This window comes from Balaenoptera borealis (assembly GCF_965194805.1).
Source record: "Balaenoptera borealis genome assembly, chromosome: 2".
In the NCBI taxonomy this organism is placed as follows: domain Eukaryota; kingdom Metazoa; phylum Chordata; class Mammalia; order Artiodactyla; family Balaenopteridae; genus Balaenoptera; species Balaenoptera borealis.
In genome coordinates, this window is record NC_138867.1 from 160,546,031 (window position 1) to 160,562,653 (window position 16,623).

Here is a 16,623-nt window from a genome sequence, read left to right on the forward strand (position 1 = left end):
GACCCTCACTTCTCAGCGGAGGAAACAGTGTTAAAAGGAACTTACCCGAGGTGGCGAAGCTCGGGGAGAAGCGGAGCTGGGATGCAGTCCCAGCAGTGAAACCGCGAGGCCCGTGCTCTCCAAGGCAAACTCCGCCCAACCCCCCACCCCCACTGCCTCTTTGAAAACCTCCTCCTTACCTGGTAGGCAGGCACACCTGAGACCAGTAGTTCCTTGGGGATAAGAATCACCCGGGAAGCTTGTTCACTCTACCTTCCCAAAGCCCCTTCCCTGGAGATTCTGACTCAGGGGTTCCAAGCTGGACCCAGAAATTGTCTTTTGAACAAATGATCCAGGTGATTCTTATCATCAGAGGACTGTGGGAACGGTCTTAGATCAGGGGTGGCCGGGGCCAGGGAATATCTTTGGCTTTGTGGGCCATTAGGTCTCTGTCACAACTACTCGACGCAAAAGGAGCCAGAGAAAATTCATGAATGAACTGGTCTGGCTGTGGTCCAATCATTTATTTACAAAAACAGGCGGCTGGCTACAGTTTGCTGACCCTTCTCTTAGACCATTCATCATACCATTAAAAAAGAGACATTAATGCCTGCTATTTGTCACCTCACTAAGGCTATGTCTCAATCAGGCAATTGACCCAATGAAAATCCTCCCAACACCATGAAACATCACTCTCATCAAGAGGATAAAGTCAAGGTTGTGTCTGCCCTCCCTCAAGCAAGAACAGATGGAATTTACATGAGAGGATGCAGTCTAAGCCAGAGAGTAGAAGCACACTGTATTTTAATGTACAAGACACACTGTATTTTAGAGGACAAGCACACTGTATTTTAAAGGACAAGAATGAGGTGGTAACTATAAGATGCTGGCGGAGATTGTGGCGGGTTTTCTTTATGCAGTGGATTTTCTAGGGCCCCCAAAACTCTTCCTGCATCCTGGGAATTACTAGCTCAGACCACCATATCATTTTTCCCGGTACCTATTGTTATATTCTTTTTTTTACTCCCTCATGAGGATGATTGATGCTCAGCTGAATTCAGAGGAGCGTTTGATTTGCCTGCCATCCTCTGGGAATACCCCTGCTAAATGCAGGAAAAGTCACTCAACATCAAAGATCATTCAGCCACGGATGTGAGAGCGACTGTCACCTTATAAAGCTTACAATAGCCAGCGTCCTCTTACAATTTTCCCCAGCGCAAGCTACAGAGGTGGGGAGGGTTGGAGGGAGCACGGGTTAATACAGTGGAATTTCCTTTGGCACCAGCTCCAAGCAGTCTTTTAACAGAGATGTTTAACTGATCTTTATTGAGCAGAACCTTCCCTTCTGCTTAGAAAACAAATGATCACTTTTCCCTCGGGTTCTATCTGGAGAAGTTAATAGCCCCAGTTTTCTCTTACAGCAGAGATACTTAGTGACTGGGAGACTATCATAAGTAGAGTTTATTGTCCAAAATACAAACCCAGTTCTAATCAACCTGCACAGTGAGATTGCCTTGCTTGTATCTGTTGACACCTGGAGGAGCTTCTCCCAACTGACGAGCGCATTGTTCTTTCCACTCAGGCTCTGCTGTCCAGTTAACAAATTGGATAGCGAGGTAATCTATAGGCCTTTGCCAAAGACCGCTGAGGATGCCCTAATGTGTATCAATTTGATCCTCACATGCAGTAGCTCCCAGATGAGGCCCGAGAGCGGAGCCATAATCATTTGCGTACACGGTGCAGGAATATTTTGCAGGTGTGAAGACGATCATTGCAATACTTCCAGGATACAGAGACACTTCCGGGATTCAGTACAAAGACAGCCGTTACTGCTTGGCAGCTATGAAGAGTGATGGAAAAACAAACAAACAAAAGTAATACTTACAGAGTTCCTTTAGCTCTTTTATAAAGGGCTTTATTGATATTAGCGTTACTTTTTGAAATAACTTCCAAACACAACAAGCAGGTATTAATATTTCCGTTTTAGAGCTAGGAAATTTTGTATTAAATGTTCTGACTGCTGTGCTCCTTGAGGACTAGATTTAGCAGTAAACTAGAGGCTAGGACTTGCTGCTACAGTAAACTCTTACTATTTGGGAATTTGTTCTAGAGATACGAATTTCCTGGGTCTTTTTCTTTGTCCTCTCCTCCTTCTGGCTGCCGGCTTTCCCCACCTGCCACCTGCCACGCCCTCCCCAGCCCTCCAAGTTGCCATCCTGGCATGGCAGGCACCGTGACCATGATTTCTGAACCACATTTTGGAACCTGTAGTATGAAAAATACCAGTGTTCTTAGGTGGACAAGAGGACAGAATTTTTGAAACCATGATTGTCCACAAAAATCGGAGATATGTGATCACTCTTCTAGTGTCGCTCTAGCATATTCTCCAATGACGAGCAAAGGAAGGTGTGGAAGGGAAGCACCTACCATTTACTGACACAGTTAATAGGAATATACTCAAGGCAGGTGTAAGGCCCGGGCCTGAGGTCTTCCCGAGAATGTGAGAGGGAAGGAGGAGGGAGGCTTTATACCTGAGATATTGGATTCCTTTTTTTCCCCCCATTTTACTGAGATATAATTGTCATATAATTTTATATTAATTTCAGGTGTACAACATAGTAATTTGATATGTGTATAAATTGCAAAATAATTTCCACAATAAGTTTAGTTAACATTTACCGCCTCACATAGTTACAATTTTTTTCTTGTGATGAGAACTTTTAAGATCTATACTCTTAGCAACTTTCAAATTAAAAAACAGTATTGTTCGGTGCTTTGTGTCCACCTAGAGGGGTGGGATAGGGAGGGTGGGAGGGAGATGCAAGAGGGAGGAGATATGGGGATATAGGTATATGTATAGCTGATTCACTTTGTTATACAGCAGAAACTAACACACCATTGTAAAGCAATTATACTCCAATAAAGATGTTTAAAAAAAAAAGAAAACAGTATTTTTAACTATAGTCATCACGATGTACATTACATCCCCAGGAGTTGTTTCTCTTATAACTGCAAGTTTGTACCTTTTGACCACCTTTCCCATCCCCCCTACTCCCACCTCTGGCAACCACTAAACTGTTCTCTGTTTCTATAAGCTCAGTTTTCTTCGATTCGTATACGTGAGATCATACAGTATTTGTCTTTCTCTAATTTCACTTAGAGTAATGGCCTCAAGGTCTGTCCTGGCTTTTTTTTTTGCATCTGGTATCACAGTTAAACATGGTTAGAACCATGTTGGTGTTGTTACCAGGTCCTTGTCAGGTGTCATGGGCTGAGTTGTGTCCACCACGGAATTCACAGGATGAAGCCCTAAACCCCAGTACCTCAGCATGTGACTGTATTGGGAGATCAGGCCTTTAAAGAGTAATTAAGTTAAAATGAGGCCATTAGGGTGGATCCCAGTCCAATCTGACTGGTGTCCTTATAAGGAATGCAGATTAGACACACAGAGAGACACCAGGCCTGCCCAGAGGGTGAAAGCCCCGTGAGGACACAGGGAGAAGGCGGCGCTCTGCAAGCCAAGGAGAGAGGCTGGAGCAGGCTCTTCCCTCAGGAGCCTCAGAGGAAACCAACCCTGCTGACAACTTGACCTTGGACTTCCAGCCTCCAGAACGGTGAGAAATAAATTTCTGTTGTTTAAGCTACCCAGACTGTGGTGTTTTGTTATGACAGCCCTAGCAAACTCATACAGATACCAAAAATTAACGTGGAATGAGGCCTGGAACACCTACCGCTTACATGTTGTTTGCTACATGCCAAATACATGCCAAATACTAACTCGATCCTCACCATAGCCCTATGAAGTGGGCACTGTTGTTCTCACCCCCATCTTACAGACAAGAAAACTGAGGCACAGAGATGTTCAGTGAATTGCCTAAGGCCATACATCTGACATGTGGAAAAGCTGGAATTTGAACCCAGTCACCAGTCTCGGAGTTCACCGTTTTGTCTCAATTTTCTACCTGTTATCCCCCAACTGATCATCCACAAACCTTCCAAAACTGGTTCAGGAGGCAGCGTGGAAAGCAAACCTGAGGATACTGTGCCCCACTCTTGAGAGGCAAGGACTCACAACCTGGGAAGCTTAGGAGGGACAAGGAAAGCTGGTTCATCTCAGAGGCCCATGGATGGAAGGAAGAGACACCTGGGCCTGGTGAACCGAGGGCCTGGAGGCAGGAAGGCTTTTCCCATGTTGGCTGTCACCCTGATCCACAGCTCTGCCATCAGGTAGCCTTGGGTTCCTCCAGGCACACTGGCCCTATGAGTACATGATGTACTACAGGCTGCTGGAGCATATTGGATGCAGAGTCAGAAATGGTTCACTCCCTCTCCAGCTGTCATTTCTCCAGAACAAGCAGGGAAAAGATACCAGAGACAGGGAGGTTCACCTTCATCCTCTAGACCCGGGTTTCTCAGCCCCGGCTCTAGTGACATTTTGAGCTAGGCAATGTGTGACTTTGTTTCTTTGTTGTGTGTGACTGCCATGTGCGCTGTAGGATGTTTAGCAGCATCCCTGTCCTTACCTACTAGATGCCAGTAACACATCAGCTACTTGTGACAACCAAAAGTGTCTCCAGATATTGCCAAATATCCCCCAGGGGACAAAATCACTCCCATTGAGAAGCACTTCTCTAAGAGAAACAGAAAAAGGTACTTCCTCAAGACACCATTTCCATCTGTCAGAAGGCTGTCATAATAATATATGCAAACGTTCTACATTTATGGTGCTGTACAGTGCACAACCTGCCCAACTGCCCATGGTCATCCACCTCCTCCCTCCCTCTCCTCAAGCTTCACAGGAAAATGAGGCTAATCTGCCCTACACTTTATTGTTCCTTTCTACTTTCCCATATTTCTGAGATACTATAAGGAACCCGAGGGCTTCCTGGTCTAAACTTGGGATTCAGTTCGGGATTGACCTTTCTCCACCCTGAGGTAAGGATTAAGAAAATAAAACCTGTGCTGATCCTTCTGATTTTCTAGTTCAGCCATTAATGTGACAGGCATGAGGTGCTGATAAAGTGGCCAATTTATTCAATCCCTTTAATGGAGAGAAAAAGTTTAAACTTTTATTGGTTTAGCTTGCCCCAAAAGCAACTATCAAATGTTGGCAGGATACAATGAAGGCTTACCTTGTTAACATAGTTAAGTCTCTCTCTCTCAGAACTAGCCCATTTAGCTCCAGGTTCCTTAGCGCACCCGACGCACTCACACAGCATTTAAGAGCTTTACACAACTGGAAGGTCACATCTTTATTTCTTATCGCAGGAACACGACTTCTGTAAACTTTATTTCTGTCACAACCTAAAGCAAAATTATTGTAAAATGAGTGATTTAAACCATACATTTTATCATCATTAAAAAGCACCTTAAAAAAAAAAAATAAAAAGCATCTGCTCTGTGCTAAGGATAAGAAACGACTCCTGCCCTTAAAGCCTGCATTAAGGAGGGACATGAAAATTTGAATCACATGAGATAAAGAAGCATAACCTTTATGCACAGAGGTTCCTTGGAGGCAAAATGTTATATCTAAGTGACAGCTTCATGATAACCCTGAAGCAGAATCTAAAAAGCTGAGGCTATGCAGAGGTGGAGTAGGAGGTGCATTAACTGCAGAGGGAGCACCTGTGCAAAGACACTCAAGCCTGACACCTGCTGGGCACTGTAAATACTGCAGGTGGGGATGACTAAAGGCCAGGGGTCCAAGTGTGAGAACAGACAGAAAGGAAAATAGAGATGTTGGCGGAAGCAAGCCTGGGAGACAGCATGGCTTGTATCCCACAGGTGATGAGGCCTGGGGTTACCACTGGCTGAGTAAGGGTGCCTCCGCTGATTAGAAAAAGGTGCCCCGCTGCTGAAGGACCGATTAGATAAAGGGAGTGATCCCAAAAAGCTCCCCTTCCTCAGGGCCAAAGAGCCCCAGGAGGCTTGGCCGAGCACAGTTCAGACTACACGCCTCTGTGCAGAGCACACGCTGGGCGGCTAGTATGCACTAACTCTGTGTGGGCAAGCCATTAGCAGCATTATTTTAAGCGTATCTTTTTATGTTAGAAGATCACTCAACCCGAGTAGGCAGATGAACTTAGAGGAACTGAGCCCAGGGGCCGCGAAACCACCCAGGAGCTTCTGCCATAGTCCAGGCAAAATGTAATATGGATGAAGAAGCAAATTGAGGAGGAGGCCAAAATCTACGAGCTAGACCCACTGGATTGAAGACATAAAGTTCACTGAAGGAACTCTGAAGAGAACGGGCTCTGCAATAAACTTTTCTTACATTCAATGTAAAATATTAGGCAAAATTAAGTACAGTGGCCTTTAAGGTCCTTTCAGCTCTAATTTCTTTTGATTTCTAACTTATTACTCTGGTTAAGTAAAGTCCCTTCAGAGGTACAGAACAGTTCCTACACCTGCATTGGATGCAAAGAATAATCTGACTTCTCTTCACCAGGGGATGAGTTGAACTGTCCTTGCAGAAGAGATAACAGATGGTGTGAACCCCAGATCCTAGAAAAAGGCCAGGCACACGATAAGTATTCAGCTTTTTGAAAACAAATGAACAATCATTTCCTCTCCTAGATCTTCACACCCTTCCTCTGCTGGCTACTTTCTTTCAGCTTATAAACATCCTCAAGTATACCCACTTAAAAAACTCTCAGACCTATGATTCTTTGGATCTTCTTGTGGGTAACTTAAGTCTCTCCCATGCCTTCAAACTCTTAGAGGAAAACATAGGCAGAACACTCTATGACATAAATCACAGCAAGATCCTTTTTGACCCAGCTCCTAGAGAAATGGAAATAAAAACACAAATAAACAAATGGGACCTAATGAAACTTCAAAGCTTTTGCACAGCAAAGGAAACCATAAACAAGACCAAAAGACAACCCTCAGAATGGGAGAAAATATTTGCAAATCAAGCAACTGACAAAGGATTAATCTCCAAGATTTACAAGCAGCTCATGCAGCTTAATAACAAAAAAACAAACAACCCAATCCAAAGATGGGCAGAAGACCTAAATAGACATTTCTCCAAAGAAGATATACAGATTGCCAACAGACACATGAAAGAATGCTCAACATCATTAATCATTAGAGAAATGCAAATCAAAACTACAATGAGATATCATCTCACACCAGTCAGAATGGCCATCATGAAAATATCTAGAAACAATAAATGCTGGAGACGATGTGGAGAAAAGGGAACGCTCTTGCACTGTTGGTGGGAATGTAAATTAATACAGCCACTATGGAGAACAGTATGGAGGTTCCTTAAAAAACTAAAAATAGGACTACCATACGACCCAGCAATCCCACTACTGGGCATATACCCTGAGAAAACCATAGGTCAAAAAGAGTCATGTACCAAAATGTTCATTGCAGCTCTATTTACAGTAGGCAGGACATGGAAGCAACCTAAGTGTCCATCATCGGATGAATGGATAAAGAAGATGTGGCATATATATACAATGGAATATTACTCAGCCATAAAAAGAAATGAAATGGAGGTATTTGTAGTGAGGTGGATGGAGTTAGAGTCTGTCATACTGAGTGAAGTAAGTCAGAAAGAGAAAAACAAATACAGTATGCTAACACATATATATGGAATCTAAGGGAAAAAAAAAAAAAGGTCATGAAGAACCTAGTGGCAAGACGGGAATAAAGACACAGACCTACTAGAGAATGGACTTGAGGATATGGGGAGAGGGAAGGGTAAGATGTGACAGGGTGAGAGAGTGGCATGGACATATATACACTACCAAATGTAAAATAGATAGCTAGTGGGAAGCAGCCGCATAGCACAGGGAGATCAGCTCGGTGCTTTGTGAACACCTGGAGGCGGGGGATAGGGAGGGTGGGAGGGAGGGAGATACAAGAGGGAAGAGATATGGGAACATATGTATATGTATAACTGATTCACTTTGTTATAAAGCAGAAACTAACACACCATTGTAAAGCAATTATACTTCAATAAAGATGTTTAAAAAAAAAAAATGTTGACCCTGATTTATCTAAGTAGTGGCAGTTCATTTAAATTTTATGTTTTTCTTTGTAGTTTTTCCCCTTTTCCCCCAACATCTTGGAATAAGAAGTTTCACAGTAAAAAAAAAGTTGTTGCTAAAAATCAGGTTAACTCAAATGCCTATTGTGCTACTGTGAGTCATTTAAATTCATCAGTACTCTTAGAAAACTTTTAATAACAAGAGATATGTGTTCCAGGAGGACAGTTACCATTAGAATATTTATCTCATTTGGAGAAGATCATCCAATAGAAATCCCCTCAACCTTACTGAAATAAATGCACTAGAAAAGTTTAGTCACTAAAAGACATGCCTTGAAAACATTAAAGCATTTACAACTTAAACTGCTGCAGTTGAATATAATTCCAAAGATACTCAAATTTTAGAAATGTAAGGCTAGCATGATATCACCTGACCAGAGTAAAAACAATGGTTTCCTCCTTGGCTCTTGCATCAGATGTCAATTCCCACCCTTGCCCCACTTCCACCTGCTCTATTTTTTAATCACACTGGTGGATCTCAAAATATTTCCCTATGAAAATAAAAGGTATAGAAAATTATCGTTGGTTTTTGATACGATAATTTAATAGGGCTATCTGGATTAGGCTGAAGATGATCTTAAAATAAAGAAAAAATATTGCTAGGTAATACCATTAAAGGAGAAAACTAGGAGATATGATTAAATTACTGAGGGATTATTTTCAAGTCTTTAAGACACTGTAGGAAAACAGATGAAGTTTTCCAATTAATTATATCTATTCATTAGCACAGGTTCGGCATCACTTCAAATTTCTGTTGGGAAAGCAGCTCCAGTTGCTATATACAATACAAAAAAACATTTAAAAAGCATCTTAGTCACACTGACCTCTTCTTGATTAGTCCTAATATATCAGATTTTAATATGTGCAAAGTCTTCCCAATAAAATGGGTAAAGTTGTGATGTATTAAAAGGAATACAATGCATCTTTTTCTAAAACAAGAAAACGAATTATACATATGTGTATATATACACACCCACATATATATATTAAATTATACACACACATACACCATACACACAAGCAGAGAACCCCAAATTAGATAGAACTGGCCAATAAAGTAGATTATATCTCCCTGGAAGTCACAGAAATGCAAAATAAGACAATGCTATTAATTAAGTAGAAAACTGGAACACAAAATTACATAATTATATGTTAAGTTTTGTGTGCACTTGCGTGTGTCAAAAACCAAATGAAACATACTAACATATTAACTGGTTGGTGTTACGGATGTTTAGAGATTAATGTTTTTTCATTTGAAAATTTCCTCATAGAAAATGGTCGTGTATTATTGATTGTGTATTATTTTTATAAGAAGAATTTACTTCGAATTTCTAAAAAGGAATAACAGATATATGCTTGCATAAAATGTCAACAGAGTCTATTCTAATTCTGAAACAAGCTGAAAAAATATTTTCTCAAGACATTCGGCAAGTATCACCTAAAATTAAATAGACAAGTCATCTAACTTTGTGTTCAGCTTGGCTTTCTTCATCTTCTGTAATAACCACATTTGTGGAACAAATTCCTATCAAAGGTTCAGACCTAAACAAAAACTACTGAGTAAAAACACATCTGTTTTGGCTTTTTCTCCGAAGAGTTCCCAGTATTTGTTAAAATTGAGATCTTTATATTAAACTACACGCACAAATAAACCCTACCAGGACCAAATGTTACAAAATACAGCATGAGGCAAAGCAAATATATTTCACGACAATAAACTAGGTACCTTCAGGAACAACTTCATTTCTTTTAAGCCATCGCGATAAAACTGCCAATAAAATCATGTCCAGCTTTTTATTCTACAATGTTTTGAATTTCCCTAAAAACATCAAAATATTTCCTATTTCCTCAGTTAATAACCATTTCTATATTCTGACATGGCACTTTATGTGGGCCTAATGTCGGAGAGAGCTGGGTCTGAATCTTCAGTCCTGACTCCTAATTTTATGGTCATTAGAAATTCCTTAACTCCCCCTGAACATTACCTTTCTCACACATAAAATGACAGTAGTAATATTACACCATAGAATTGGAAGGTTAAGTCAGATCACGTATATATAACTCTTTTTTTTTTTTTTCTTTTTTAAATTTATTTATTTACTTACTTATTTATTTATGGCTGTGTTGGGTCTTCGTTTCTGTGCGAGGGCTTTCTCTAGTTGCGGCGAGCGGGGGCCACTCTTCATCGCGGTGCGCGGGTCTCTCACTGTCGCGGCCTCTCTCGTTGCGGAGCACAGGCTCCAGACACGCAGGCTCAGTAGTTGTGGCTCACGGGCCCAGTTGCTCCGCGGCATGTGGGATCTTCCCAGAGCAGGGCTCGAACCCGTGTCCCCTGCATTGGCAGGCAGATTCTCAACCACAGCGCCACCAGGGAAGCCCTATATATAACTCTTAAATTACTATATTAATTATATTAAGCAAGCAAAACTATGCTAACTAAAAGAAAACAGCCAATGGTATTGATTCCCAAGGAAATGGAGGGAAGTAATGAAGGAATCCTTCAGCCTTTGAATAATAATCAAGTTTTTCTGTTTGTTTAACCTATTTCCATCTGAATAAGTCAAAGGCGAAAAAGAAATCAATCATGAAGTCCAGTCTGGAGATAATTCAAGAAATCAAGAGATTATATTACAACTAAGTCATGCAACTCAGGTGGAATCAGTAAATAGATTTTAAAACAAACTGGGTCTGGGTAATAAGTAGGAAAACAATACTGTTGCATAGGTCTATTGGGTCTTTGCTGAGGTCCACAAATTCTCACAACTTCCGGTGACTAAACAAGTGCCTATCACTTCCCTAAGGAAAGAGAAATAAAAGCAATAGGAATAATTAAACTTGGTCCATGACCAAAGGTAGAGTAACAATCTCTAGAAAAGAAGCTTACTGGTCAATACTCTTCAACCTCAAATTTGATTTCTCACTGAGATACCAAGAAAAGTGTTTGAGTTTGGCAATCCCAAGAAACTGACATTTTCAAGTCAATTATGATACAGTTTGGACCTTACCAAGTTTCTAAATGTACATGTTGTAAAAAAAAAAAAAAAAAAAAAAAGGCATACCACAGAAATAGATGTGGGTAGTGGCAAATCGCTATGTTAGAACACTGAACCTGATTCAATTTCAGCCAGATACTTTATATTCTGCTCAAATTCAGTCTGTCTCAGATATTTACTGAGAATAACATTAAATTAACACCAGGTTGGGGGTGAAGGGTTTAGCCTTACTGACCCATACAATAACTGGTCTTGAGAACACTAGGAACACTGTTGATTCTGTACCCCTTATACTCATTGAAAGAAACCAACATTTCCAGGGAAGTCAAGACCAATTTGTCTTGCCAGATGCTTAGAACAAGGAATTACAAAAGGACAGTTTAGAATATACTCCACCTTCCTGGGTCATGTGTTGCTGTCATCAAAGGAAAAATTCTTTTTTTCCTCTTTTGGAGGAGAGGGGGTGAACAGGTGGTGGTTGTTTACCTGAATACAGAATAGACTAGTATGAATAAAATAGAATGAAAAGATGGTTGAGAAAATACATAAGTAGAAAAGTCTGAGCTGGAAGTTTCTGGTCCCTTTCTTTCCAGTCAGCCTGTACTTTGGTCCTAATGTATATGACAGTGTCCCAAAATGCTTAGTCTACATTCATCAGGATTATGTGCATGTTGCATCTAGAGCACTTAGAGCAAAATTTTTCTTCAAAGAATTTTACCTTCAGGTTGAAAAGAAATATGTTCCTTGTAACATGGTATAGAAAAATATTCCACAAATGGGACTTCCCTGGTGGTGCAGTGGTTAAGAATCCACCTGCCAATGCAGGGGACACAGGTTCGAGCCCTGGTCCAGGAAGATCCCACATGCTGCGGAGCAACTAAGGTCGTGCGCCACAACTACTGAGCCTGCGTTCTAGAGCCCACGAGCCACAACTACTGAGCCCAGGTGCCACAACTACTGAAGCCCATGCGCCTAGAGCCCGTGCTCCACAACAAGAGAAGCTACCGCAGTGAGAAGTCCGTGCATCACAAGGAAGAGTAGCCCCCGCTCGCCACAACTAGAGAAAGCCCGCGCACAGCAACAAAGACCCAACGCAGCCAAAAATAAATACATAAAATAAATTTATTTTTAAAAAAATTCCACAAAATAAATCTGATCATCAGCGGAATAAAATTTCTGTGCTGCCTATTTTATGCCAAGGGCTATTCTAAGTACTGTAAACAAACGTAAACAAACACAACCTTTGGACCAGAAACCAGGTTCTTCAAACGACACTTGAAAACCTGAGATCCTTTAGGCATCCCATAAAATTTGTTTCTTTAACCCAAATTTCACAAAAAGGCAAAAATAATCATATTCAATCTGAGTAATTTAACCAGGAGAAAAGTGCCCAACGCAGAGAAGGTTATACCTAAATATTTGTTTAGTGAATAAAAGACACAAGAGGTGAACTGCTACAGCTGGCCAAGACTAGAGCAAGAACAGTTATCAGAAATATACAGGTTAAAGAATTTCTCTAGTCAGAAAAAAAAAAAAAAAGCTAGATATTTTTAAATGTCTGAATGTTTGTTTCGCGGGGTTAGAAGGCAACATAAGGAGAAGTGGTTCAGTACCCTGGATAGCTCCAGGGAGGCACAGTTTCTCAGGTCCCAGATCTACTTAGTTGCTGGTGTCTTCCAGCTGCAATTTCCCTGTTAAAGGGCTCTGTCATTTTTAAGCCAGATTCATGCCCCATAAAAACAGAGTAGACTCCTCAACCCCATCCTCACCCCGAAACACATGGAACAAATACGCACACAGAGAAGTCTAGCCTGTTCGTTAAAAACAGTATCTTCTGTCCTGACCAGGGAATAAACCTGTCACTTTAGAAAACTGATCCAGGAAGTCTTATCTCTTGCTGTGTGACAGCTGATCCTGAGAGGGCTCACCGCCCAGATCTAGAGTAAGGGTTTACCCACGGGATCGATAAAGTAGCTATCTTCGAGTTGAAGTAAAACGTATTATCACACCATAATTCAGTGTTATAAACTCAAATCAATAAATCTCTTTCTGAAGAAGACTCTACCGGAAGCATAGTACCTCTCCATAACATTCACATAAGTGAAGCAACTTACCCATGAGCTATGACTACAAAGTCGTGGTAATGATTATAAAGTAACAAGAACTGTAAAGTAAAATGACACCATTTCATATCTCAAAACTATACAGAGCTAAAGTAAAATACTGACAAACAAAAGAGCCTCATCTTTACTATTCGACTTATTTTGCTTACCTACTGAGTTCCTAAATCTTTGCTTGTTACTAGACCGCAGCAGTCATCTTATGGTTGGACATTTATTTGCATAGTTTCTCCCATACTAGATTGCAAATTTCTTGATAGGAGGGATCGTGTATCATTCACCATGGCCAATGGTATCCTGGACACAGTAAATGTTCAATAACTGTTTATTGAATTAAACTGAGTTGAAGTAACTCATCTCTGGTTTATGAAACTTCTGTTTTCATAGCGATACGAGTGGGAGCCATCCCAGGACCCAATCATGTCACCGTACAGGAAAAGGAAGAGTTGTTGGTTCTTATAGTAAACGTAACAAAGAGATTTGGGGCATCTGGAAATATTTACCCCATAAAGAATCCTATGAGAGAAAGTAATACAAACCATACCTTCCCTTCTGCTGAGAAATCACAGAAGATTCTACTTATGTCGTATTTTTAAATCCCCAAAGACTGTATTATGAGGGAGAGAAATATAAAAACAATTGAACCCTTGAGGAAAACACAGGTCAAAAGAGATTCCTTTTAAAGAAAGAAAAAGGAGGCAGGGAAGAAAAGCAAAGGGGGAGAGGAGGAGGGAGGGAGGGAAGGAGAAAGGACGAAAAGAAAGATGATGCTGTTAAAAGTGATGCTGGAGAGTAATGAAAGTTATGTCTTGACAGATGGTGAGAAGGTTAGGAAAAGCAGCACCACCCAAAAACTGTACAAGTAGAAAATAAGCTTAGTCTTGTTGGTCCATGGATTATATTACACGGAATAGAGGAATGGTGGGTATGTATGTTTGTTCGTTTGTTTGAAGATTACTTGTTGGGCAAATGCTTCCAGGAAATGCTTTGGGAGAGTTCACTTAGCTATCTTGCAACAGACGCTCAACTTCAATAATCTCAAAAACTGCCCAAGTTTCCAAGGCAAATCCACATTGTATGCTCAGTCTCACCAAATTCATATGCGCTGTCCATTTTTATTCTTACGTAAAATTTATCTTACCTGAAATTATCAAGTGTTTTAAAATAGTTATTAAGAGTTTGGAGCACTCATGTTAGAAAATTAAGTGTTACCAAGTGAGGCTCCTTTTTTTTTTTTTTTTGAGGCCCCTTTTTAATTCAGGACGTTTTCCATTTTACTGGGAATCAATTCTGTCTGGTGTTTCTAATCCAGCATGTTAAAAAATCATCCTACAAGGCCTCTGATCTTGTTTAAACACTAAAATTTCACAGTACAGATCCAAATTTCCATAAAAGTGACTCTGCTAGTGAATCCATTTCATTGTCCCCTCCATCTGCAAAGAATAGATTTTTCTTTTCTACCTCAAGAACACCTAATCCTTCCATTTTAAGAAACAGTACTTGAGTGCTTTTACTGCCAAAAGTCTCATTGTAATATAGCTGGAATATTCCCCTGTGAGTACTAGTTAGTGCTATTGCTTGTTCACACATGCTTTTTTAATTTCAAGTATGATTAGTTATAGGCAAGTCACTGAATATTTAAATTTGGTACAGATAGGTTTTCAAACTACCTGTGAACAGAAGCCTGTAAATTAGAGGGAGTGTGGGAATATGAAATCTGAGCAGAGCTGTTTAAAATCTGGCTGTTGTACATTATGCTCCCTTCCTTACCTGTAACACCTGCTTTCTGCGGAACCAGAAGTCTGTGTCTCCTGTGGCTTAGGTTTTAGACCGGGGTGAGCGTTGTAACAGCCTCACCATAATGTCTGGCATGTTCCAGACTCCCCTGTGGTTGAGAATATGCGTAAGTTGAGATGGAGCAGGGAACAGCAGAATCTTCAAAGCCGAGAGAGAAGTCCAGAGACCACAGGGAGACCTCAATGCCCATTACAGGCTTAAAGAAAATAAAAATAAAACTCTAGAATAGTATTGACTTGCTAAAACCCAAAATGAACATAAGTATTAAATTTTTACTAAACTGTAAATCAAACCTTAACAAAAACCTAAGTCATCAGTTTAAAAGGAAACCAAACTGTTGTAATTCTAAACCCAGAGGCAGTAGTGCGGTGTGAGATAAAATGCGTGAGACCAAAAATTGGCAAGTTCTGGATTCTTTTTCCTATTCTGTTTCTTCTGAAATGTACCACCGAGCATATCACTTAACCCTCCTAGACCCTGGATTTCCATTTTTTCATCTGTAAAACAAAGAATCTGGACTAGAAAATAACTAAACTTGCTTCCAGAAATAAACCGGCATTTCATTCCATTTGAACTCAAATCTGACTTGCACTTGAACAGTTCTAAAAAGAGAGAACACTTTGTGTCTTTTATAAATGTGTTATAAGTTTCCGAAGTTAAACTCTAGTTCCTTATGAGGGTAATATGCGTTTTTCTTTCAAAACAATTCCAGATGACAGGAATGAGGACAAAGACCTGAAGAAGTGAAAATATATATATATATACGAATCTATGTGTGGGTATATGTATCTCCAGTTCCAGAGTATATTCTCATTTTCTTCCAAAATCCTGCAAAGTTATAGAAAGTAGAGCATAAGGGCCAACATAGCGGCTCCTGGCTTGAGGTATGTCTCCTTCACCACTCCTCTGAGTAAACCAAGGAGCCAGAACATGTCAGCAGCAAGAGAAAGCTTCCTGCAACATCATACGAGAAAAGGCCCATATCAGAGTCTAAAACTAGGCTGCCAAGAATTGCACTTAAGTTGTCGGAACCACAAAGGACAAGGTATCTGCCGCTCCTCTCCTACTGTATTCCATGGTCTTATAATGAGGGACAAAACTACAGCCAGCCTGTACTCAGAGCTGTGGTCCTGCCCTGGCAGCTTGAAATCCTAGTCAGACAGGCCACATGATGCTAATGGAGAAGTCTAAAACATTTAGCAGCGTCAGAAATGAAAAACAGCTCAAGAAAACCCAATGAGGATCCAAGCACTGAGAATGACGTATTTCCTAATGACCAAATCCAAGTTTGGTCCACTGAGACATAGGCCGTCTCTTAGAGTGAAATACCTTAGACAACATTAATTAATATTGTGAGTGATGGTTGTTAAAAAGCAAGGCAGAAGAAATATTCAAAGTTTAACCTCAAGGAACATGTGTAAACCATAGCTTTGAGAGGAGGTGGCAAACATATAGGTGACTTCCCTGTTCTGTTTATCTAGCAAACGGTCCTAATCAATAACATTAGTCTTTTCTATAGTACCTGGCTCTCAGTTCCACAGTCTTTCTCAAACAGCCAGGCCTTACTAATCAACCTGAATTGGCATGAGAAAGAAAACCTATTTACCCCTTTTCCTATAGGAGAAAAGAGCCCTGTGTGTGGAGAACTGGGAAGCCTTGTTAGTCCTTTGGGCTT

General features: G+C 40.6%; 1 protein-coding gene across 1 annotated transcript in view; it reads right to left on the reverse strand.

The window, feature by feature from the left end:
- Nucleotides 1-484: 484 nt before the first annotated feature.
- Nucleotides 485-16,623, reverse strand: part of LOC309623504 (uncharacterized protein) — a gene marked incomplete at its 5' end in the record, with an annotated part of 41,818 nt that continues 25,679 nt past the window's right edge. Inside the window, 3 exons of the mRNA XM_082380452.1 lie at nt 485-1,819; nt 5,112-5,283; nt 6,387-6,483. Of these exons, the coding sequence (XP_082236578.1) occupies nt 5,239-5,283; nt 6,387-6,483 (142 nt within the window). The 3' untranslated portion in view covers nt 485-1,819; nt 5,112-5,238. The remainder of the gene's footprint in view (nt 1,820-5,111; nt 5,284-6,386; nt 6,484-16,623) is intronic.